At 36.8% G+C, this 25,537-nt stretch overlaps 1 protein-coding gene across 1 annotated transcript in view; it reads left to right on the top strand.

Annotated features, from left to right (window-relative positions):
• The window catches only part of LOC139444162 (kinetochore protein Nuf2-like), a 34,796-nt gene extending 14,351 nt beyond the window's left edge, over positions 1–20,445 (top strand). The window contains exons 5-9 of the mRNA XM_071225060.1: positions 2,070–2,312; positions 8,879–9,073; positions 15,637–15,814; positions 18,606–18,679; positions 20,380–20,445. Coding sequence (XP_071081161.1) covers positions 2,070–2,312; positions 8,879–9,073; positions 15,637–15,814; positions 18,606–18,679; positions 20,380–20,388 — 699 coding nt within the window. The 3' untranslated portion in view covers positions 20,389–20,445. The remainder of the gene's footprint in view (positions 1–2,069; positions 2,313–8,878; positions 9,074–15,636; positions 15,815–18,605; positions 18,680–20,379) is intronic.
• Positions 20,446–25,537: the final 5,092 nt, after the last annotated feature.

Here is a 25,537-nt window from a genome sequence, read left to right on the forward strand (position 1 = left end):
GTCCTTTCCAAACTGCCGTATAGTTAAAGTGTCATAAGGACGAGTAGAAATTTGCCCTTTTTTAGGGTTGTGCTATATGTTATGATTAGGACTAGTTGACTAAAACTGTTTGTTTCTATCGCTGTAAAGGGCCTTAATTGAATTTTTTATAGAGAAAATAGTGTCAAATAAAACATCCCTTTCATCTCATAGACACTGAATGAAATTAGCCCTGATTAGTACTTAACCTATACAGGGTTAGAAACTAACAGTTTTTGTCCACTAGTCCTTATAATGATAACATATAGCAAAACCCTTAAAATGGGCCAATTTCTACTAATCCTTAGGATACCTTTACTATTGGGCAGGTTGGTAAGGACTATAGGACTAGTGTCAATTTCTAACGCTGCCTATAGAGTAGGAGAGTAGTTGCTGTAAGTGGGAGAAAACATGTTCTTCAACACCATGCCTGATGTGACTTAAGACAGGGCAAAACCGCTCTATCAGTGGTCTATTTTGGGAACTCTAATCACAATCTGGTGCTATCTTCGGGTTTTTTTTGTATTTGCGAAAAATGGCATTAGTCACACTGCATGTTGTTGTCAAACTATTAATTGACTGTCTGATCCCTAACGTAAACAGTATTCTTAATAAAAAAAGTTTGATTATTTTTTATATTTTTCTTTTATCAGATAATTAAAAAAACAGTTCTCGTCAATGAAATTAATAACTCATGAATATTAGGTTTCTCCAAATGTGGGTACACTTTATTTTCTGAATAGAGATGGCTGCAGGTGGGCCGACTGTTTTCATAGTGATTCAGCAATAGAGACTAACAGTTTTAGTCCACTGGTCCTTGTAATGATAACATATAAATATTGGTAAATTGGTACTAGTCCTTATGATACCTTAACTGTTGGGCAGTTTGGCAAGGACAATGGGACTGGTGCCAATTTCTATTGCTGGTGATTGCAATAGGAGGGACCACAAATTTAGATCACAAAACTCCATTTATTGAGAACAATTTTCTAAAATGTGGCTGCACATTTTCCCCATAATATATAGTTAACCATATTTGTATATAGCTGAGCTTAATTAGTGCTGATAATCAATTTCTAAATGTTGACCCACATTGTCCGTCATAGAGATTGCAAATTGACGGACTACATTTATAAATAACTTAGGGTGACGTTACCTCCACAATAGGTACACAAAGAGGACAAACAAACAAACAAACAAATATCTCATAGCCTGAGTGTGTGTGTATGTGTGCACGCGCTAATGCTAGCCCACCGAGGCACCATGAGGCCACTCAGACACAGTATACGGACTTCAAGCCAACCCTTTAAAGTCTTTTGGTATGACATGGCTGGTGTTCAGACAGGCCCTGGACCTTCCGCTCTCTGGGCGGACGCTCTACCACTAGACCACAAGACAAATCATGTAGATTATGGCAACACTTTAATGATTGTTTCCATTCTGTTGCCCATTCAATTATGTTTTAGTGGTTAAGTGTTATGATGTGCCCGTCTATGCATTTCCATAACCATTAACCTTATTCGACGTAACAAGCGCCCACGGCGATATTTGCTAATATATTGGCAAGTGAACAATCCCAATTAGCACCCCTTTCGATTCATCAATGTACACATGACTTATTTATTCATGTATAATACGCACTCGTGTGTTATATTCCCCCTTAATTATGGGCAACTAAATTCTGGAAAAATATATCTGTTGTATGTAAACAGTTCAGGCTGTCAGCATTAACCACAAAATTATCTTTCAACTCTCTATTTTTCCACCAAAATGATATTCTAATAGGATCCCCTATTTCTAATTTTGAGAGCACCCTGGGCGCTTATTACGTCGAATACGGTAAGTATTGAAAATATTGATGTCAGCAATCCTTCTTAGTTGAGGCTGTTGATCCTATATATTTGTATTTTGAAATTTAATAATGTCATGTGACTTGACGCTTAGTTGTATTATGTCTCCTGTTGGATCATTACATGACATATTTATTAAATAGATATAAATTTGTTTTCAGATCTTTAAATCTGTTGATGTTGAATTTCTTTTAATTGTAGTCAACTTATAATATTGAGAAGACAAACGCCATGAAAGCAGTTCGGTCTCAGCTTGGTATAATGTCAAAATCCAATAAGAGAGTGGTCCATGATATGACCCAAACACGGACAGAGCTGAACAATCTGGTGAAAGATCTTGTAGGCATCCAGATGGCTCACCAGAAGAGCGTCTTAAACATTGAAGCAATTGCACAGGAAAATCTCCACACCAAACAGAACTACGAGATTCTGAAAGCTGATCAGGTAGGTTTTGGGGAGTAGTTCCACTATTTCTTATGACATGCAGTCTGTGACTTTAACCACTAGTCCAACGCCCGAGTCTAGTAAAATTCTGTTCGGTCTAGTAAGCTCTGCTAAATATAGACCATATGATCACACTAAATTCTGAAATGATGCTTAGAGCAATATTCAAGCTAATAGACACTGCCAACTGTAAATCATCAGTGTGCCAGGTATTTGGCCATCCTCTCTATGAAAAAGATGGCTTATGCAGCATAGATATGAGCACATGCAAGTATCGTGATACATATTAGATCATGAGTATTAAAGGTATCGTGATGCGTAACAGATCGTGCAATTGGTGTATCGTCCCATCCCTAGTAGTAAAAAGTCAACACAGCTAGTGAATCAGGTGGTCAGGGTTGGTGACTTGGCAAAGTGTATAATCATATCCAGTGGCACTGTTTGGTGCTCATCATACTGGATTATTTTGACCAGACCTGATTTTTTACAGGCCTGCTGTCATATAGGTTGAATATTGATAATTATGGCATTTAATAACAGGAATTAGACAATGAACTTTATGACTTTACACCAGATGCACGTATATTTTAATCAGAATTTGCGAAAAATGAATTCAAATGAAACATTTTTGAAAAATTATCACCCTGAAAAAGTTGACATTTACCCAAGTGGATGTGCCATTTGTGAAAATATAACTTTGTCAGGTCACTTGATGAAAGAAACATTATTTGACAGTATTGTCAAAATGGAGCACCTTTAGAATAGAGTATCACAACTTCTCGTGAGGACGATCTCTGCTGTAGCTCACATGTCTCAAAGACAAGCAACCAGTTTTTGTGAGAATCCGTCGGATGCGAACATGCGACCTTCGGATTGTTAGCCCAACAGCTAACCGACTGGGCTACATCCACACTGTGAAACTAAGTGCAAATCTACCAGTCATGCCTATGACTTTACAGAACTGAATGAAAAGGTGACAGACACATACGAAGGTTACGGGTAGGCATGGTGTTTCGTGACTTTAGTCTACGGAGACAGATACAAATGATTCCGATGCCATTTGGCACACTCATCCCATTCCGTAATATACAAGATACCGATTGGTGAGAAATGAGCCGATATGGCGCGAATGTAAAACGGCTTCATGCATCAGACAGACTTCGAACTCGCGAGTACGCATGAATGATATATATGGTATTTAATAATTCATCAGGTGATTTTTGTGAGAGAAAGGTGTGGTAGGGAACACTAAGGATGATGTGGATAATTGTAAGGATGGGGGAGGCATGAGCATGACTAGTGACGACACAACAGTGAGGTTCACTTTTGAATCAGTACTGAATAATGTAGCCGGCGAAAGTGGCTGGTGTGAATGCGCCAGGACAGTTTCCAGTAGCCAAAATATTCGACACAAAACCATTTCATTCTTTTCACTTGATGTTTTTGTGTGAAGAATATTAGGAGCTGTTAAAGTATCTAGAATGGCCACTGAACGGGTACCTAACCCTAATGATCGTAAAGGGGTGATTGATCGTAAAGGGGATCCAAGGGCTAAGGATAGAGTTCAGGGTAACCTACCCTTATACTGGCGACATTTGAATGTGTTCAGCGCCAATATAATATTCCTGATAAACTGCATTCTTGTGCATAATAATCAAAATTAATGAACCGAAAAAATAATATATGTATATGGGTCATTCTCTAAAAAAGTAACATTTCCTGTCCAAATGAAATTTCTTGAAAACAACTCATAATTCTGTTTTGAGATTACTTGACAATGAAGATATTTATTAGATGTATGCAATATTCTGATCAAATTACTGCTATAACCTTATGTTAGCCAGTAAAATACCTTAAATGTGCAGAAATTTGTTGTCCACAAATAAATAATCAAACTTTTTCAAATTATCTAAAGTCCCTGGGAACAAATACTTTCCAAAGCCCTGGTGATTTATGTAGCCTGAAATCATGAAAGGCTAATAACAGCAGAAAACCTGTTGGTTTTCCACTTTGATTCATTATTTTTGGCAACAGTGATCTTGTCCAGAGTGATAGTGTCTGTCCTGTCACCAGATAGTACAAATACAAATAATAATTGCACCTTTGGTAAGCCAGAAGGCTAAGGTCTTTGCAGGTCTCTTCCTTTCCAGTACTATCATGGCACCATATGCTCAAGCAATTTATATTGGTGCAGTGTCTTCAAAATAACTGGTAAATGTTGTCTTTTGATGTGTACTTTTTGTAGGTGTCTGTGCTGTCACCATGCATTTTGGATTCCGAAATTGTTATTAAAAAAAATCAAATATAATGAGTATATTTGACTGTCAGAAAGGAACTCAACCAGTGTGCTTTTTTAGTGCAAGAGAGAAGTCATTGCCCTAAGCTGGCATTATGTCATAGTTTGTCTCTCCTGTCACTGTCACCTTAAAAAAAGTGACAGGACAGACATATTTAGGTGACAGCACAGACATATAGTGTTCAATAAATGTTCCAACATATATATATATTAAAAGACAAAGAAAACATGAATGGTAATGTATTTTGTATGTTTGCTTGTTGCATGAAAATCTGAATATTATTAACATTTGGGTCAATAAACACTGATTACACTGCACAGTAGATCTTTGGTAACAGCACAGACTTTTAATAGTGACAGCACAGACGCATTTCAGTGACAGCAAAGACATTTTAGGAACTTTTTTATTATGTTGACACAAATAATGAACAATTATTCATGAGTGGGGGAAAGAGAAGTGGAGGTGTGTGCTGACAGAATGGAGTGTATGAGTGGGGGAAAGAGAGAAGTGGAGGTGTGTGCTGACAGAATGGAGTGTATGGGTGGGGGAATGAGAGAAGTGGAGGTGTGTGCTGACAGATTGGAGTGTATGAGTCGGGAAAGAGAAGTGGAGGTGTGTGTTGACAGAATGGAGAGTCTGAGTGGGGGAAAGAGAGAAGTGGAGGTGTGTGCTGACAGAATGGAGTGTATGGGTGGGGGAATGAGAGAAGTGGAGGTGTGTGCTGACAGAATGGAGAGTCTGAGTGGGGGAAAGAGAGAAGTGGAGGTGTGTGCTGACAGAATGGATTGTATGAGTGGGGGAAAGAGAGAAGTGGAGGTGTGTGCTGACAGAATGGAGTGTATGGGTGGGGGAATGAGAGAAGTGGAGGTGTGTGCTGACAGAATGGATTGTGTGAGTGGGGGAAAGAGAGAAGTGGAGGTGTGTGCTGACAGAATGGAGTGTATGAGTGGGGGAAAGAGAGAAGTGGAGGTGTGTGCTGACAGAATGGAGTGTATGGGTGGGGGAATGAGAGAAGTGGAGGTGTGTGCTGACAGAATTTATTGTATGAGTGGGGGAAAGAGAGAAGTGGAGGTGTGTGCTGACAGAATGGAGAGTCTGAATAATGATGAGATTCACCGAAAGACAAGTAAGGAAATGGTACAAAGTTCAGACGATTATAAGATGGAAAGACAAAAGGAAATACACCAGCCAGTTGATACAAATGAATGCCTGGGGAAATTCTTTGTCGTTATGTATAACATATCCTGGCTATGTTGAAGATATAGAGCTAGGTGAAGTTTTTGTGGAATGTATGCATAAAGTTGGAAAGCACAGGAACGCAAATTGTTTCTTCTGACCACGCAAACTTAAAGACAAATGGTGGTACCAATTTGAGGACATAGTTAGCTTTTTATTATATACATATGAATGAAATACTAGAATTTATCAGTGACGATAGATCAAGTTATCAGTCACTAGTGACTGATATAAAAAAGTTATATCAGTTACACTAGTGACTGATATAAACAAGGTGCCGGAACTACTTTCTCCTGAATCAAAACATTACGTTTACGTCAGATGCCGTCTCAACCGCAGGTGCATAGTTTCTCTTTAACTGACCACAGGAACTTTTTGACGAATCTGAAATAACATCTATGGCAATGTTAATATCACTCTTGCGCCGGACATGCTTCGCCAGACATTAGGCACAACTGGCGACAGCGAGACGTACCACCGAGGCGAGAAGCGCCCGCTTGAATTTTCCGAGAATTGAACTTTCCTAATTTAATTCATGACAGCAAGCAACAATGTTTCAGTTAAAATGTTTGGGGTTCTATAAATGTGTTTATGTCAACTTTCATACTTATCTGTGAGAAAATTTGATCAAATTTGGCGGATTTTGTAAGCCTGGAGAGCGCTCAGCTGATCGTTCGCCATGGTCACAGTACTAACTGTTGATTACAACATGAAGTTCCAAACAATCTTGATTCTTTATTCTTTCTTATTCTTGTGTCTCAACTCTCATGTACAAACATTAGATTAACTGTAACAAATAGAAAGGATTTCATTGAGTATATGGCTTTTGAATTTCCTAAATTTACACATTAAATTCATGCAGTATTATACTAGGTTGGGCTTGTTTACTTTACAAAGGCATGAACATTTAACAATAAGGTGTACAACACAAACCTGGAAATTGCACAACAGAAGTACATAATAGTCCAATAAAATGTACAGAAACAATGCCTTAACTGCACTAAATAAACAGGAAGCTTAATATTTCATATACCTTTTATAACTTTAGGCCATGAGAATATTTATGAATTTTCAAATGAGTGACTAAATGTGCCTTACCATTACTTTAGACTTCACTGGCTCCTAGCACGACTTCCTCATGCATGGTGCTTAAAGCACATGGTGACATGACCACACCAATCTGTGCTTATCTCCCTTCTTAATAAGGTTGATGTAAAATTGGCACATGACCAAAAAAATGAAACATAACATTCAAACCCAGGAAATTAAATAAGCATCCTAACCATAACAATTATTTAATATTGTATATTGCTGTTATATGTAATACATAATTTGTGGAAATTCTAGAAACCAGATTTGATACCTCCTTAACCAATTAAGCTATCATAATTGATAGAAAATAGAATTAAACATTTTGACCATTACACTAACTGTTTATGTATTCCTACGCCAATAAAATAATCGCTGTTTGAAAATGATTTCTGTTTTCATTTTAAACAGGAATGTTTAATTATGACAAACAAAAATGTCCACACTCGATATGAAATAATATATTTCGCATAACATATATTAACAGGGCTAGTTTTATTCATGAACTATATTCTTTTCGCAAACCCCTTTATACGGCGGTGGTTAAGGGGCGACAGGGAGAACTTAGTAATTTATCAGACACTGTTTTCGAAAAAATATATAAATTGCAAGTAATAAAAATAAAACATGTATATAATAAATAGAAAATTCACTTTTATCTCATCTCGTGAAGTGGGGAGAGTCTAATATTTTCACTCGTGACGAAAATATTAGACTCTCCCCACTTCACTCGATTAGATAAAAGTGGTATTTGAGAAAACACATTAAATATCAGAGCCTTCCAAAATATCACTGTCCTCTGACTATTGTGTTAAGTCTTCTTTGGGGGAAGATATGTTGGAAACAATTCATGGCAAACAATAACGTATGTTTATATGTGCACATGAATGAGGACAAGAATGATTTACTGAATGTTTTCATATAATGCTATCATTTAGTAAAAGTGCAAATATGTTATCAGATTTTGTCTGTGCTGTTACTGTTGAAGTTTTGAAAGTTGACTTTTGTCATTTCCTTACAGCCTTTTGCTTGGAATAAGCAACAATAACCTTAAAAAGAGCCATTAAGGTTGTTGGTAGAGTTTCTGATCAAGTTCTATTTTTGAGATGAGCAATTCCACATAAGATCTGTTTATGAATTTTGCTTGTCTGTGCTGTTACCAAACCTTTTATCTAATTAATGTCTCATACAAAATACACCAAACACTTTGATATGCACATTCATTGAGTTTCCTTTTTTGTGACTACCTTTGCTTCTGAAACACAGAACACAGAAATAGTTATTATAGTTTTGGCAGTTACAAAATATTTTGTCTTTCCTGTTACCATGTTGTCTGTCCTGTTACCATGAATGTCTTTCCTGTCACCAGGTTTCTGCCATCTCAAAAGTTATAATTGGTTCAACTCTGCTGACAAAAATATATATAATTCATAAAATGAGTGTAATAACTATTATTATTTTATAGAATAATGGTAGTTCCATTTCAGTGTAAGCAGTAGACAAGTTTATCGTACATCTTTTTGTAAATGATTCCATTGTATGCATATATTTACAGTCTAATAATTTAGTAAAGCCAATAAATGAAATTTTATAGCTGTTGGTATTTGAACTATGCCAAAATGCGACAACCATATCATACATTTAATTCATTTTAAATTTATGTTCGGTGACAAAAACTGAATTTTATGCACGATAACAGCACAGACATTTAGTACAGAGATGCCAAAAATAGTTTTCTGCAAAAAAGAAAATAAGACATGTTCAGCCTGCACACTTTACACTCATATTCAGTAATTGCTATGTTGTTTATCTGCTCAACAAAAACATTTCAAAAATGAATTCTGATTTGTTGAATTTTTCATAGGCCAAAATGTTACCTTTTTAGAGAATGATCCATATTAGTTCCCAATATGCCAACATACTTGTGTATGTCTTTGTTTTCAGGATCAAATGATGAGGAAGATTCAGACATTAGCTTCTGTGTACCGCAGTCTGCTGACAACTCTCCACAACCTGGAAATCAGAGAGATAAATGTCATGCATAGAATTGGACACTATGAAGAATCTATTAAAAAGCTAAATGCAAATTTTTTAGGAGCGATGAAAGGAACTGGGAAAGGCTTCAAGAAGGGGCAGCAGGTAGGTTATAGGAACAATGCCATGCAGCATTGGCAGACAGTAACAGCTAATCAAAAGCCAAAATTTAGTCAATATTTCATACAATAAAGTTAATTTGAATTATAATGTCCATATAATCAGTACTTTTGCTCACTATAGCTTCAAGTGCAGTGTTTCAAAATTAAAATTTAACATAGGGGTCAGCGTTAGAAATTGGCACTAGTCCTGTAGGCCTTACCAAACTGCCCAATAGTAAAGGTATCCTAAGGACCAGTAGAAATTGACCCATTCTAAGGGTTTTGCTATATGTTATCATTATAAGGACTAGTGGACAAAAACAAAAAGATTCCAGGAACATGGGAGAACTTCAGAAGGCATTAAAGAACCCAGGAAACCCTTAATTTTTAGAACGCTGAAGTATCTTGAGGTAGACAATCAGGGATCCCATTTGTTTTTGAGTATTTATATATATTATGACATGGACTAAAGCAGGGATAGACATGGTGTTAGGACTGTGTCATATTTGTTTATTTTCCTTCAACCAGCTTATTGGTTGTGAAAATCAATCTTGTTTGAAAATTTGTGATGTTAATACATGTACTGCTTTTTTAAGTCCTACAAGTAATATATTGTATGGTCCTACGTCTAATATATTGTATGCAGGATTTTTAAAAATATTGACAGACTGAGGCAATAACCCAACTCCAAAAGCCTTGAAAATGACAGTTGAAAAGCCTTCAAAAGGCCTTGAATTTTAGTGTTCCATATCTGGATGAACCTTGTTCGAGAAAATAGGTCATTTATACATGGGTCCCTGCATCCCATAGTTGTGATAAATTTTGTATACCAATCCCCTTCGCCCCGTTGTATGTAACATTTTTATTTTTTTCATTCCACCGAATTTTTCATTACTCCCCTTCCCTTTAACCTTTAGCCTGCTGAATTGTTTTCAGACTTCTTGGCCCTGCCTGCTGGATTAATTTTAGCATAAGGCGATGTAAAGAGGGTGGGTGATTTCAAACAGCTGGTGCTTCATTATACAAGGGCCAATTGAAGAAATATATTGCACATTTATTCCTGACAGAAAAATACACATTACTATGTAAAAAAATCCTGATGTTTTCAATCATACCAAGGTTAAGACCAAAACGAACACAAAATTTGTAAATTTTCGTAATCTTGCCTGAATTACGATATTGAAGGTGGTTTACGTTTCATGTTAGGAACCTTTCTAAATCGTTAAATTTGTGCTAATTGATTTCAATAATCAGATCACCGATATCTTAATTTTAACTGAGTATAAATTCGATGTTTTTTATTGGTAAGTAACAGCGCGGTGGTAAATTATGAACCATTTCTGTAAATTTATTATCAAAACGTTAAACAGAAAAAAACTAAATTTTCGAGGTCACCATGTCAGTTGCAGAAATACGAACATTCGAGTTAATCTAACATGTCACGTTATCAAATTTGCAGGAAACAATAAATGACTCATGAATATTCACCAATCCTTATTTCAAGTGTTTTGGTTGAATATTTACGATATACGAAAACACAAATACCATGTCATGATGCTAGCAGACGTTCGAACATCAAACATGGCGCGCTTCGCCCGACCTCGTCGTAACTTATTGCTATTTTAATATCAACAAAGTTTACACTGTCTTCATGTTTATAACTTGGCGAAAGTTGACTATCTTCTTAATCGAAGATTGTTTCATTTGTCATTTTCCGTTTAATATGACGAGAGAAAAATGAAAATAAAGATCGTAAATTCTGACAGCAATATTTCAGTTTGCGCAAAGGTCACCGGATGTGATGTCACAGACAGGGGTAGTCTGCTGATAATCTTTCGAAACAAAACAATTACAGTCAATTTTGAAATATTTCGCCTGTATTATAAAGAATAAACACAAATCACTACATACTATCAGTAATCGCCACTAACATGAAATTACAAAGTGATTTTCACGATATAATTGACGTACTTTTTAATCCGTTGGACCTTGCATGCTCCCGTGACCCGGAAACACGCCACATGCAAGTTTCTCGGTATCTTTTATTTGAACTTTTGTTGATACATAAGGATCACCATTCCATGTTACGTTGAATATAAAGTGATATGATTCATGTATCTGCGATGTACATGTTGATGACTTTGTTTTCACTATAATAATTATGTGTTTGAAGCAATAAGTCCATAGAAATCGTCGATCGGCAACGATCACACCCCACAACAGGTGCGCGATAATAGGCGTGACAAAACGTGTTTCAAAATAGCATTCATGCGATGCCGAATATGGTAGGATATACGCAGGTGGGTGATGTAAATATATATATTAAAAAATACGATATACATATTTTCAGTGTTAGTTTCTAATTAAATGTGGGATATTTAAATATTTTTTCCTTTTATAATTTAATACATTTATCGATTCTAGATCTAGCATGATTTTACAACAATTCATGGATCATCTTAAAATTTATTCCATCAATATAGAGACCGCCATGATTGCGTATTGATGATAGATTTGTTAATGTTTAATTATATACATCTGTTCACAGCTTCTAAAATATTAAGATATATTTAGTATCTATTTTTTCCACAATGATTATGTGTATGGATACTAAATATTGGTCAACAGGTCAATGCATCAGCACAGTGTAACTGATCAGACTTTAATTATTATCTTTAGTTTAAACATATTTTATTCAACAATTGTCATCTTTCACCTGAACATAAATTATGTGAATAAGTAACCATTTGATGTCATTATTTAAGTTTAATATTTCATAAAATAATATAGAAATAGATAAGATCCTTATATGAACCTATACATACACAACTCATGTGTATGAAGTTGTTTGTTTCCAAAAAACTAATTCTTAAATATAATTGTAATATGAATACGATACATTAATTTCTTGTAACAGAACATGATATTTTTGTTTGTTTAATCACAAGAACCAGGGTGGCACTTAGCTGGTGAGTTAGCCATATATTTATAAGAGAATGTTATCTTTTGAAAAAGGAATAGGGCACATATACATACATTGACAATTCTTGCAGTTCTGTTCGGTTGGAGAAATGTACATTGAAATATCCTACCTTATGTATTTTTTCAGGGTTCTCACCAATGAAATAATGTGTAATTAATGTGGCAGGACTTTCCAGGTTTGTTGCAGTATGCTCTCGTGTGCTTGACAGTGACACTCATGCATGTCCCCTGAAGGAACATGAACCATTGTGAAATGTGATCAACAGGTTTTCGTCTTCAGTCAATATAATGTACAAAAATTCTAAATAAATGCAGATCATCACCAGCTTTGGATCTGACATCCTTAATCATTTTGATGGGTTTCTGAATATACAGTCAGTATAGGTCCTTATGTTCTTTGTGTCTCTCAGCCTTCTGGGTGGAATGAAAAGAAATGTCCCTGTATACATGATTACCTTTGTCAGATGTATTTTGTCCTGTCAGCCACACCCCCTGACTTTATTTCACCTTATGTGGTTAATTTTCGCATACATGTACTGCTGCAAACCTGTTTTTCACTTGTATATGCAATCACAGTATCAAACTTAATCAGCTGGTGTGTCACAGGTTCCTCAGTTGGTGTGTATAAAAGTGCCCTTGCCATCATGAAACAAGAAATGCCGAAAACAAAAGCATTTGCAATAACAAAAAACCCACATTTGTCCTTTCTTGAATAATCTTAGGATTAGTGCTTCAAATTTTTTGTGTCATAAATTAATTATTAAATTTCCTAAGGATTTTTCTTTGATGGACCAATATCAAACCATCTGACAAGTTAGACTGAATTATTACTTTAAAAGCCCTCATTTCTGAGGTGTCCATATTTTTTTTCTACTTTTAGGACAAAACATGAGCCGTCTACCTGAGCTTGGTTACGTAAACAAATACTTGTTTAAATGTGATTAGATATGTTTTTTTTATCTCATTGTTCTATGAAATCCATTTGAAATGTGCTTTTTTGTACGTAAAATGTCTTGAGAGCTTGTACCCAAACAGGTATGTGCTTTTGTGCCCAAAATATTTTTGTATTACAGTTTTGTTGTTTCAAACTTACACATTGCTTTTTATATGAAAAAAGTTAATTTATTATCACTTTTCTGTCAAAACGCTAGATCTACAATTACCTTACGGTTTACCAATTTACTGGCCTCTTCTCTAGTGACAAGAATTTATTACTTTCCTATCACAATCAGTCAATTTGAGTTGTGCCAATGTGGACTGACTACACTCAAGGACCACGTACATTTAGGTTAGTCATATTATTGATGAAATGTTTTACCATAATGTTCAGCTCATTGTTTGCAATAAACATGAAAAAATAAATATGATCAAAAGGATTTAGTTTAGTGGGTACAAAATCATCAAGTGCTTTGGGTACAATTTTGTTTTGGGTACAAAATCACATAGGCCCTACATTTATCCAGTCGACGTGAGTACCTACTTCCATCCGTTCTGAAGATTGGGGAGGGGGAGTAAACGTTCTAAAAACAATCCTTTTATTCTAAATTGTCCTTCTTGCAATGACAGACCAATAACAATCTTCTGTTGTTATTATTATGGCATATTAATATGTTAAATCGCTCTCCGCTGTCGTCGTTTTCAGAAAATAATTTTAAAATCATCGAGCGCGGAATCCTTTACGGTTTCGGATTTAGACTTACAAATTTGATGTTACGCATCGGCGGCAATCACGTATAAATATGAAACAAATAGGAGTGAAGACTGCTATCCAGATCAATAAATAGTAAACAAATGTCGAAAAAAGTAAACTATGTATTTTCTTTTGAATTTGAATCTATTTCGGAATTTGTTTTATGATCGCTTACCAACTTTTGCATATTTTGCTTCGATGTGTCATGCGGTACGTGCTTCCGGTTTCAGAAATGATAGGAAAAATTGCAAGTATTTCGATTATTTTCCGTAAACTGCATTATATTGCTATTGCATGATTTACCTAGAATGTATAACAGTTCAGATTTTGCGTATCATCCAATATTTGTCATTATTTGCAGTGTTTGTTGACTTTATTCAACTACACAAATCGCGAGTTAGGCCACGCCCAAACGTATCACCGACGTTTGTCGGCTTGTTGATGTGTCCGAAAGTTTATCAAACGAAATCATTTGAAAACTCTATAAAAATGATATTTTTTTACACAGATTTATACATTCGTGTCAATAATTCTAGAAAATGAAGTTAGATGTAACAAAATTATTATAATAGTCTTACGGGATCATTATGCATGTGGAGTTGTTTGTTTACCGCCGTTGCCATGATCGCACAAGTTTCATCCAATCGATGATGTTACGATTCAGATTGTTTTTGTTTATAATTAATTACTTCGAAAATTGCTAATTTTTAGAAATTAAGGAACTTGAGTGTGTTCCTTTCGTCGGCAAACAATAAATTATGATCGATTGTGAAAAATCATAACATTATAAAGAAAATATCGGACTGCATGCCGATCAGCGTGAAGTGCCAAAAGTCAACAATGGCCGTTTGTGGTAGTTGTGTGCCGCGAAGTTTGGCTGAAACTTTCTAAACTCGCGATATTTTCTTTTTGAGGTAAATACACTACTGAAAGTTTTGATATTGAGCAAGCTGAGCATTTATGCATGCCATACGTAATTTAAATGTAACGCAAAGCCTTCTTGGTAAATAGATATGGCGAGTTTTTTTTGTGGGTGTCCTTATGCTATTCGCCTGTCGAACTGGTTCGACAGTAGCAACACTGGTAGTGACAAACTCTGTCGAACTGGTTCGACAGTAGCATTGAGAGCTTTAACATATGCAGCGATAGAAACTGATTTAGTCCATTAGTCCTTATAGCGATAACATGGCAAAACTATTTGGCAGTTTGGCAAGGACTGGTTCATTAAGGGTTGTCCTAATAGCTTTTTGCAATCAGTTTTAGCAGTTTGTTTCATGATAGGCTGTAAGTTACACTAGCCCAAATAGTTTTCATTCTGGGTTATTGCAAAACATAGCATGGCTTTTCTTCGAACAGCGCATGCTGGGGCTGCACCATGATGATATCACCAGTATACTGATATACTGCGAAAGCTTTTCAAACGATATATATTGCAATATTACTTCTGTGTTCTGCTATTTTGGGTAAAGAATATATAACATTTTAATTTTGTATTGTTTAATTTGCTGCCAGTACACAACCCTACTGCATGCTATGACAGAAGTGAGTACATTTTATAGGGTCTTCAACCCTCCACACATTTACTAATCTGAATCAAGCACCAACCAACATGGACCACTCAACTTGAAAGATTGCAACAAAGATTCTTACCCAGGTGGAAACGTTGCCTTACAGGTAGTAATTCAGCTTAGGACTCCATTGCTTCCTCGGCAATCTGAACTTGCAGTCAAATCTACCTGTATCAGTAGATGAGGTTTGATAAGAACACAGACTGAAATGGTTTGTCCTTCATACCAAATACTTTGATAAATTGTGAGAGCACTGGAAATTCAAATGCTACCAGTTATTAATTTCATTAGGATGTATTTACTTTTTTTACATTTCAAAAACATCAGACGTCAAAAGACTTGGGAAACTTGTCACAACTCTTAAAATCCCAGAAGTTCATCTACAAGCAGGTGTTGAAATTACGCAAAGAGTTAGACAAAATGAAAAAGAAGGCAGGACCTCGCAAAAAATCTAAAAAGGGACGCAAGCGAGGGCGCCGTAAAAAGAAAAAACGCAAGAAAAAAGGTATGCTGAAATCTTATTGAAGATCCCTAGCAACCGATGCTTGTCGTAAGAGGCGATGATCAGGATCTGGTGGTCAGGCTCTCTGACTTGGTTGATGCATGTCATCATAACCTAGCTGCACAATTGATGCTCAGTCACTGGTTTGTCTGGACCAAAATTGATTATTTACAGGCTGCCATCATTTAGCTGGAATATTGCCGAGTGTGACATAAAACAGCAAACAACCAAAAAGACATTTGTTTGTCTTTAAACTGTACACTTTGATTTGAATCCAAATATATATTTTTGACAGACCCAAGTGGAAGGGTCTAAGATTAATGACCAGCTGATATGAGGCACCAAAGTGGGTTTGTCAGGGTTTTTGAATAATCAGTAGATAAAAAGTTGTCTCTAAGGTGGAAACACAACAAATTTAAAAATGATTGAATAGGACATACTTCTCAGATGCCACACTGATTTCGAGCGAGTGAGTGAGTATGGTTTTACGCCGCTTTTAGCAATATCACGGCGGGGGACACCAGAAATGGGCTTCACACGTTGTACCCTTGTCAGGAATCGAACCCAGGTCTTTTGCGTGACGAGTGAACGCTTTAACCACTAGGCTACCCGACCGCCCCCGCACTGATTTAGAAATCTGTAAAGACCATGTGTAGAGGTTTCAAGTTTCTGTATCCTTTCTCTTACTTTGTGATGTTACCAGGGTTCAATACACAGGGTAACAACTTAACTCAAAAGTTTTACTAGCCTGGGTCAAGACAAACTGCCCTTGTAAGTAATGTTAAGACAATGGGGAAATGAATTTGTACTAGCTGGTGTTAAGTTAATCCCTGGATTCCCCACCTGGGTGCCACACAATGTGTGAAGCCTGTTTCTGGTGACCCACGCTGTGAAATCGCATGGATATTTCTAAAAGCGTTGTAAAACCATACTCACTCACTCACTCACTTTTCGCTAAAGGATACAAAAAGAGGGATTCTGCTTGAACAAGGAAGTCACATATATACTGAACAGCACTGAAAACGCACCTCCATGGAAAAGGATGTATTTTTATCCTAGCTTAAGTCATATGAAAAAATATAAGTGAATGAGTAATATACAACGTTCTGGACGAAGCATGAAGAACAGCTCGTCAAAACACATTCCTAAATGTTTTGTGAGCAAAATCGCCAAAACGCAACAAATTGCGTGCACATCATGGAAAACGTGTTTTGTTTCACGGTAAGCATGCAGAATAGGGCTGTAAAAGACAGACTTTTAAAAGCCACATCACTTGTTGCTGCAGACGTAAAGGGTACTGACACAAGAAATGCCAAGATTAACAGCAGAGGAACGTGAACGTGCCTTGGGCATGCTTTAAGTTGGTACGTCAAGTAGAGTCGTTGCACAACGGTTTCAATGCCATCATTCAACAGTCCTCAGGCTACTGAGCAAATACCAGCAGACAAGAACCACCAGAGATCGACCACGTCCGGGTCAACGTCGTGTAACTACACCACGTCAGGATCGCCATATTGTTCCTCGGCATCTTCGTGATCGTACACTTTCGGCTACCAGGACTGCAGCAACCGTACAAGGCCGACGGAATTGAACAGTGCTGACACCGTATGTCAACGTCTCCGCTCAGCAGGGCTACGTGCTCGACGTCCAAATGTTGGACCCATACTCACTGATCGACATCGAAATGAACGTCTGCGTTGGGCCAAAAGGCATCGTCATTGGAGATTGCGGCAGTGGCATGGTGTGCTGTTCTCTGATGAGTCCTGTTTTCATTTACGGAATGCTGACGGTTGACTGCGAGTGTGGCATCAACGTGGAGAACGTTACCACAATGACTGCGTTGTACAGACAGATCGATATTGGGGGGGGGGGGGAGGGGGGCATCAGTCATAACCATCGAACAAAGCTCCATGTTTGTCGTGGAAGAGTTACTGCCCTTTACTACTGGAATAACATATTGGCAAATCACGTCATCCCATTCTTTCATCAGCACCAGGTTATGCACACCTTCCAGCAAGATAATACAAGAGCACACACAACACAAGTTTCAACACAGTACCTAATGAACAATAATGTGCCTCTGCTTCCATGGCCAGCCCTGTCACCCGATCTATCGCCAATTGAACATCTATGGGATTACCTGGGTCAACGCCTCTCACGTCATCCGCAAGTACAGAACCTGAGAGAACTTGAAGATACACTACGTCAAGAGTGGAATGCCCCAGAACACTATTCGCAGACTTATTCGATCAATGAGAAGACATTGCATGGCCTGTGTTGCTGTCAATGGCGGACATACCAGATATTGACTTTTCATTTTAACACTATGTGTCTGCCTTACACTGATGACGTAATTGTAATTAATGTGTGGTATTCCTGTTTCCTTTGTCGTCTTTCTTAATAATCTGTCAATGTCTGTTCTAATCAAAATCGGTCATTGCTCAAGTTGTTTTTGTAAAATTTCAAGATTTATTGCTGGTGCGTTTTCAATGCTGTTCAATATATGTGAGTGAGTGAGTATGGTCTTACGCCGCTTATAGTAATATTCCAGCAATATCACTGCAGGGGACACCAGAAATGGGCTTCACACATTGTACTCATGTCGGGAACCCGGGTCTTTGGCGTGATGAATGCTTTAACCACTTGGCTACCCAACCGCCCCTCACATATATGAAAACTTGACTGTTTAACAGTGCTGTAGGCTCCTTTGTATTGAATATCATCTAAAATAAGCATCATGCAAAGCGTCTTACTGCTTTGATCAGATTCATTTTCTGTGTTTTTTGTCATATAGGCATGCTGAACATCAACAAAAAGATGAAGGGGATTCGTGATTTGAACAAGCTTGTAGCAAAATATGTTAAAAAGGTAGGTGGCAGCCCATTTCACTGACGTTTGTTTACATATGCCTCGCATTGTAGTGCCCTTTTCTTGCAGACTATATAAAGTGTCCAAAGAATGATGTTGTTACAAGAATTGACATGATTTGATTTAGTGTAAATGGTAAAGTAGTCTTGTATAATTCTTCAAATCATCATGTTGTTACCATAAAGGAAAATGGCACGACATCCGTAAGCAGTGTTTTATCATCATTCTAACTTATATATGATTATTTGACAAGGTTGTGACACAATCTCATTAAAATCAGACCTCAGTTCTCGCTAACGCTAAACAAAGATCTGAGGACATCCGATTAAGGGTCACGTCAGAACGACCTTTCATCCGAACAATCAGAGCATCGCTTACCAGATTGTGAAAGTGACAGTCGGAATGTGATGTCTAATCATGCAACCTCGAAAAACTTTAACTCCGAACGATAGTTACCAGTTTAACAACTGAATCCATACAATCTAAACCATCTATTAGCCACCCAAGAATGTTCTTTTGTTCAGTTTTCAAATTTGTAATTGAGAATTTGTCAAAATATGTTACGAAGCGTAGTCGCCAATTTGAAATTAGTGCCGTAAAACACGAGAAAGATGCCTTCTGATTGGTCATTCCATTGGTCTGTCAAAGTTCGCGCAAGGTCGGTCTGACGTGACCCGTAATGGGATGTTCCAGATCTTTGTTTAGCGGTAGCGAGAAATAAGATCTGATTTTATTGAGATTGGGTTGTGACAGTGTCAAGATTAAAGATGCCAACGTACACAGTTGACATCTGTCATAACTGCTTGAATTGTGTGTAATCAAAATTTGAGCATTGAACTTGAAGAAACAATTAGCTCCAGTATGTTCTGATAATACTTTATTAATCCATGACTTAATTCATGCAGTGAAGATCCGGGTTCGAACTGGTCTTCAGCAACCCATGCTTGCTGTAAGAGGCGACTAACAGGATAAGGTGGTCAGGCTCGCTGACTAGGTCGATGCATGTCATCGTATACCAAATGTGTGGATCGATGATGTCAATCACTGGACTGTCTGGTCCAGGTTCAGTTTTTTTACAGACTGACATCATATTGCTCAGGGTAAAAACTAACAGTTTCAGTCACCTCCTTCTGAGGAGGGGGATAGGTCAAACATCAAGGTCCAAAACTTTACTTTTAGACCATGCAGTAAAGATGCAAATTAATCGATGTACGGTAAACTACGGTTATAACGAACTCAAAGGGACCACTAATTTTAGTTCATTATAACCCTCGTGCGTTATAAGCACATATATGGTATATATACAACAATTGACCGGGACTAAAATTAAGTTTGTTATATCTCTCAGTTCATTATAAGCGTGTTCGTTGTAAACGTAGTTTACTGTAGTTCAAAAGTAAGCCTTCAAGAAGGTCGTACTGGGAAAGTAATACCTCACTACTTTTATTTTCAAAGTGGCTCTTGTCTTTCAACTTGATTGAGTCTTACATACTTCAAGGAGAAAGCCCTGTACAAAACAATAGTGAGACTTCACCAGTGGTGTTTAAATTAAATTCATGATTTCCAGTATATACCAAAATATTGCTTTCCCCAGAGGGGGTGCGCATTGTGCACTATACTGAAGAAAATTCAGTATATCAGACATACTAAACATGCTAAAGTATATTGTTTACTCATATTTATTATTGCTTCTTTTCCAGGGCAAATAATACATTAAAAATCAACGTGATAGGGATCCATGGAAAACAAACGGAATCGAAGACGAGTCAAGAAAAGAATGAATGTCAGACATGTGATGACATGATTTACTTTTTCATATACTGTATAGTCAAATGCAAAAATATTATATACAAAGTACATACATAATTGTAATAATAATAAACATCATACTTAGCATCAAGTAAAATAACAAGTACATGATAATATTATTTTACATAAAGTACATAATAAACAGAGGACTGTGTCAATCTGATATATCTTGTCAACCAACCTCATGTAATATCAGTTTAGTGGAAAAGTCTGAATGGATTGTTAGGTGTTCAGAACAGATGTGAGTGATCTTGGAATTTGCTGGGTGCATCCCATTTTCAATTATCACCATGTTTCATATATCCATTGTATATTAATAAATACCCTGAGCACAATTGCCAACATAGATTTGAGTCAAATATTATGATGCTGAAACTGAAAGGTGGCAATAGTTCATTTGTATTGTGTGCCGTCTCAAACACAACCGGGAATGTCTTGTGACATAAGGTCTTAAAAACGATGATGTTTCCGTGGTGAAAGTTCATATGTAACATTCTCTTGTTTTGATTAAATTTGATAAGGACTTGCTCATTCAAGGCCACAATTTTGAATGTATATCAATGCCTCGCTCAACAGAATTATTTCTGATAGAAGATCACAGAATGTGATTTTCGGATATGATTGTTCCTCTAGTCTTAATACACAGCAGTCTGTGACTTTGGCCTATTGTCAAAAGCCTGAGTTTAATAAATTCTGTTTGGCCTAAGTTCAGCTAAAAATAAGTCTATATGCTGATGTTGTCATTGCTCTAGACTTATTACTCAGCAGCCTGCGACTTCAGCCACTAGACAAAAGTCTGAGTCTAGTAAATTCTACTGAAAATGTTCCTAAAAACCATCAAGTTAGTAGACTCCGAGGCTTTTAGCACAGACTGACTCTGTATTATGTTGTATATGCATGTTAACACCCAGCTGTGTTTTTTTTTAGCACTACTACTACCATTTGCCTACTCTGAAAGCACTTCAGTTCTTGTGTGGAATTAATCCCAGGATTTCTATGGAAGTCAGCAGTTAGATTATCACTGGTATCATAATCTGCTTTTCATGTTCATGAACAATTTCAGAAGTGTTTTGTTGACTTCAGTTTGAAAACATGAGTAAGGTTGATTGTTTCATATCATCCAAAACTGGCTTCGATATCACTGCAATGAAATGGCATCACAATGCTTTGTAGGCCATTGTCATCATCCCTGACAAGCCTCAGAGTTTTAAACTGTTATCAACTTGTGTTGATATATTGGCAATTAAAAAACACTAGGTGAGATTTTCTGTTTAACAACATCTCCATCAGATTATTATATCATTTTTTTGGAAACCCATTGCACTGATGCATCATTAGTATTATCCTCAGTATCAGTGTTCAAGATGAAAGTAAAGGCATCCTTGTCATAACCCAAATGAAAACCATTCAGGGGATCCATTGATCGAAATATCACTGTAGTAAGCCTCAAGGACTCCAGAACCACCCTTTTTTCAAACTTCTAACCCCAAGTATCATGAACAGAATGAATATTAAGTTTCACTTTTTTTGCATATGCAGGTCACCACTGATAAAATCTTATAATATATGTAGGTTACAAGGGGTGGAGAAAAGAAACAAATCTTAAATTCTTTGCCTAAAATACAGTAATAGTCTAGTGATGAGAATGTTATTTACTTATGACCTTTATCAGGACATATTATGTCTAGAATTTTCTTATTGTACTTAAAACTGTAGTAACTGTACATATTATTTAGATGTCTTGTAAAATAGGATCCTTGTGTATATTTGTCGAACCACGTCTGTGCCAAAAACTCAAAGAGCAAGGGAATAGTTGAACATTCCCAGTCAGAATGTGACCAGTAAATCATAATATCTCACAATAAAAGTTCACAATCCCAAACACAACAGAACACAGTGTGGCAGTTGATTAATTCATCCTGAATATGTTCTTTTACTATCTTCACACCTACATCTGGATAAAAAAGGGTAATCTTTGACCAACATCAAATATGTGGCTCAAAAAGTTGACATTAAAATGTTTCACTACAAGTTGCCACAAGAAAGGGATGTTCTTACCACTGAGGCAAAGTCTTCTTTTTGATCTAGCCTCTCTGATCACTAAACAGAAGCATCCCATGAAAGATTCCAACTGGTTCCAATGCATGCACTACATGAATATCTTGTAAATAAGAAATGGTCTGGGGTTTGTTAGGATGAAAGGTTACCCATACATTATCTGTGGGTTGGGAGTCGTAAAGTTGTACAAACATTTATGCAGCTATAAGGTTTTCAAATGTGTGGTTTTAACTGCATTCAGTTCAAATATAATTTAGTTTTACGATGTTGCTCCACAATACAATGAGCATGTTATTCATTCCATATTACACTTGAACTTAGTCTTTGTCTTTCGGAAAACCTACATTAACCCCTGGAACTATTCGGGTGGTTCTCACGATCTCAAATTACCTGCCCTTGATTTTCATGAACTTTTTACCAACCAATCAAACATTAGATAAGAAAAAAGGAAATGGATAAGGGAGAACTTGAAACCGCCAGTTGTAATGGACATGACTACATCCTTTCCATCGGAAAGATTTTTGAGGGCATGTCAGTCAGTTTTTCAGAGTTGAATTTCTTGCAAACTCTTGTCATTAAAGGGATGTTCCATGTTCTTGAAATATTGCCAACCCAAAAATGAGGTTTGTTTGTAACTTGCATTCTGATTGGTTCGTTAGACTGAACAGCGTGGCAAATCAAAGTTGCAAATGAAATTCAAGGGCGGGTAATTTGAGATCGCGAGAACCACGGACATGGATCCTGGGATTTGTGTTGGTTTACTGACATACAAGCCCTGGAGATGTAGTGGTCTTTTACATGGTACATCCAATACTGCACAATGACAAACAGAAGAAGAGGATATTTGGAGGACCATTTAATGACTTACTTGGAGCAGTGAATTAGATGCATCTGTAGGCCTCCATATTTCTTGTGTAGTTAAGTAGTTCGTATAATTACTTAACTCGACTGGAGGACATTCTTGTTATTATCTATTTATTTCACTTTTATGTTTAGTGTATAACTCATGTATTGTCATAAATAAATGGTTTATTACATCTTTGATTTCTTGTATTTGTTTACAACCAACCCCGAAAGAGGAGACATCATAATAATAAACTATCCATTCTAAGATCAACATTTCTTGTCACAAACATGTAAACATAATCATCATTAATGCAGTCATGGGAGACAGTTTTAAGTGACTGGTCACATAAATTGATAACATCTTTGATTATTCTGCAATAGGTGCGATGAGTCAGTAGGATGAAAATGTGTTAAGAGGATGGCATTGTTGACAATCACAGTCCCTAACAGGCCATTTACAAAATGCTTGAACAACTTTGTGTCTTAATGCTGTGATAAGGATTTATAATCCAAAACTGGCTACCACAGGATATATCGTTTTGGTAAGAACAAGTGATATCTCCATTGTGACCTTGTCGGTTACCATGACATCACAATCAAATGACATCACTAATCCCTGCTTAGTTGCTGGTTAGTTGTACATTTTGCTCTCAAGACACTGCTGATTACATTTTACAAACTGAAATGTTGGAAGAATGAGTTTGGATGATGAATAGAGGTTATCACGCGAGTGTGTTTGGGGATGGTAAATGTCCTGCATTAGGAATAAACATTGTATTTAGCGAGCCTTGGCGAGCTAAATACATTGTGTTTATTCCTAATACAGGATATTTACCATCCCTAAACACACAAGCGTGATAACCTCTTTATCATATAATGTCATTCATTAATTCTGTGCTTCAAAATCGATTTCCCTCTCTCACATACATTACCGAAACGGTTGCGAGTTTTCCTGGAATGCGCGCATTAATATTTATTACGTCACAGGGTAAGTGATGTGTCAGTAGGACAGTGACAGTAGCCGATATAGTTCGAACTGAAATCTGTTGCTTATACAGTGGCGAAGCAGCATATATTCAAAACAACAATTGTTATTTGCCTATCGTGGCAATCCATCTAGTTGTCTGCTAAAGTAACTGCCCTTTGTCAAAGGGAAGCTACTCTAACCCTAGTCTATGAGACGCCACGGCCACAGTCAGACGTTGTTGACAGTCGGTCTGTCCTGTCCTAACATTAAGAAGTGTAGTCAGATGTACACACAGCGACAAAACGAAACAAGGTACAATTCAAACATATTTCGGCCAAATCAAACTATTTTAATTTGTGGAGGTTTCAAGCCGCAGAGGTCTACAAGCACAGATATGGCTATTGATCCCATTTGGCTAGGCCTCGTGCCCTCGCAAAATTGTTTCGAAATTTATACCGCCAAAGTTGCCAAACCTTATAAAATGCCTTAGCTACATCACAGTTAGACACTGATTTTCAGTATATAAGACTGTTTTTTAGATAATGATAGCAATTATCCCTGTAGTTTATCCAGATTCCCGATGGTTAATTCTGACTCGATCGCCGAATGACGAAGGCGACGCCATGATTGTTTATAAACAGTGAAAGAAGTCCCTACTTGACCTTTGATATTTGCATCTCTATCCGCATATGACCCCAACGGATATCGTTTTTATCCGTTTGCTTTATCCTGCCGAGGAACCTACCCATTACATGATAAATAGAATCTCACCCTTGTTTTTTACATCGATTTGATCAAATATATCAACACTGGACTCTTCAACTTTTATCCACTCGTGTTGATATATTTGATATCCAAAGATACTGGGATGAGCTATTTTTGCAAACACCCCTGCCCCTCCCCCATCCTCCTTAAATGTGTGATGCAATCTGCTAACTTGGTAAAATTTTAGTTCAACTGATTTTATGTAATCCATTTAGCATGATCAGTTAAATGGTAAAGGACCCAGTGATTTCTAATACTGATAGTCACCAATTCATAATTTGGACTAGACTGCCATAAACTGATCCTGTGTTTTGTCGAGTGAAATCCTATTTAGCAATTGTCACCTCAAGGATAGGACCTTTTACTGGCTTAGGCATTGGAACTAAATCATTTTAATAAGATAATTTCAAAAA

This window comes from Haliotis cracherodii, unplaced genomic scaffold, assembly GCF_022045235.1.
Source record: "Haliotis cracherodii isolate W230 unplaced genomic scaffold, xgHalCrac1.p SCAF_5, whole genome shotgun sequence".
NCBI lineage: Eukaryota > Metazoa > Mollusca > Gastropoda > Lepetellida > Haliotidae > Haliotis > Haliotis cracherodii.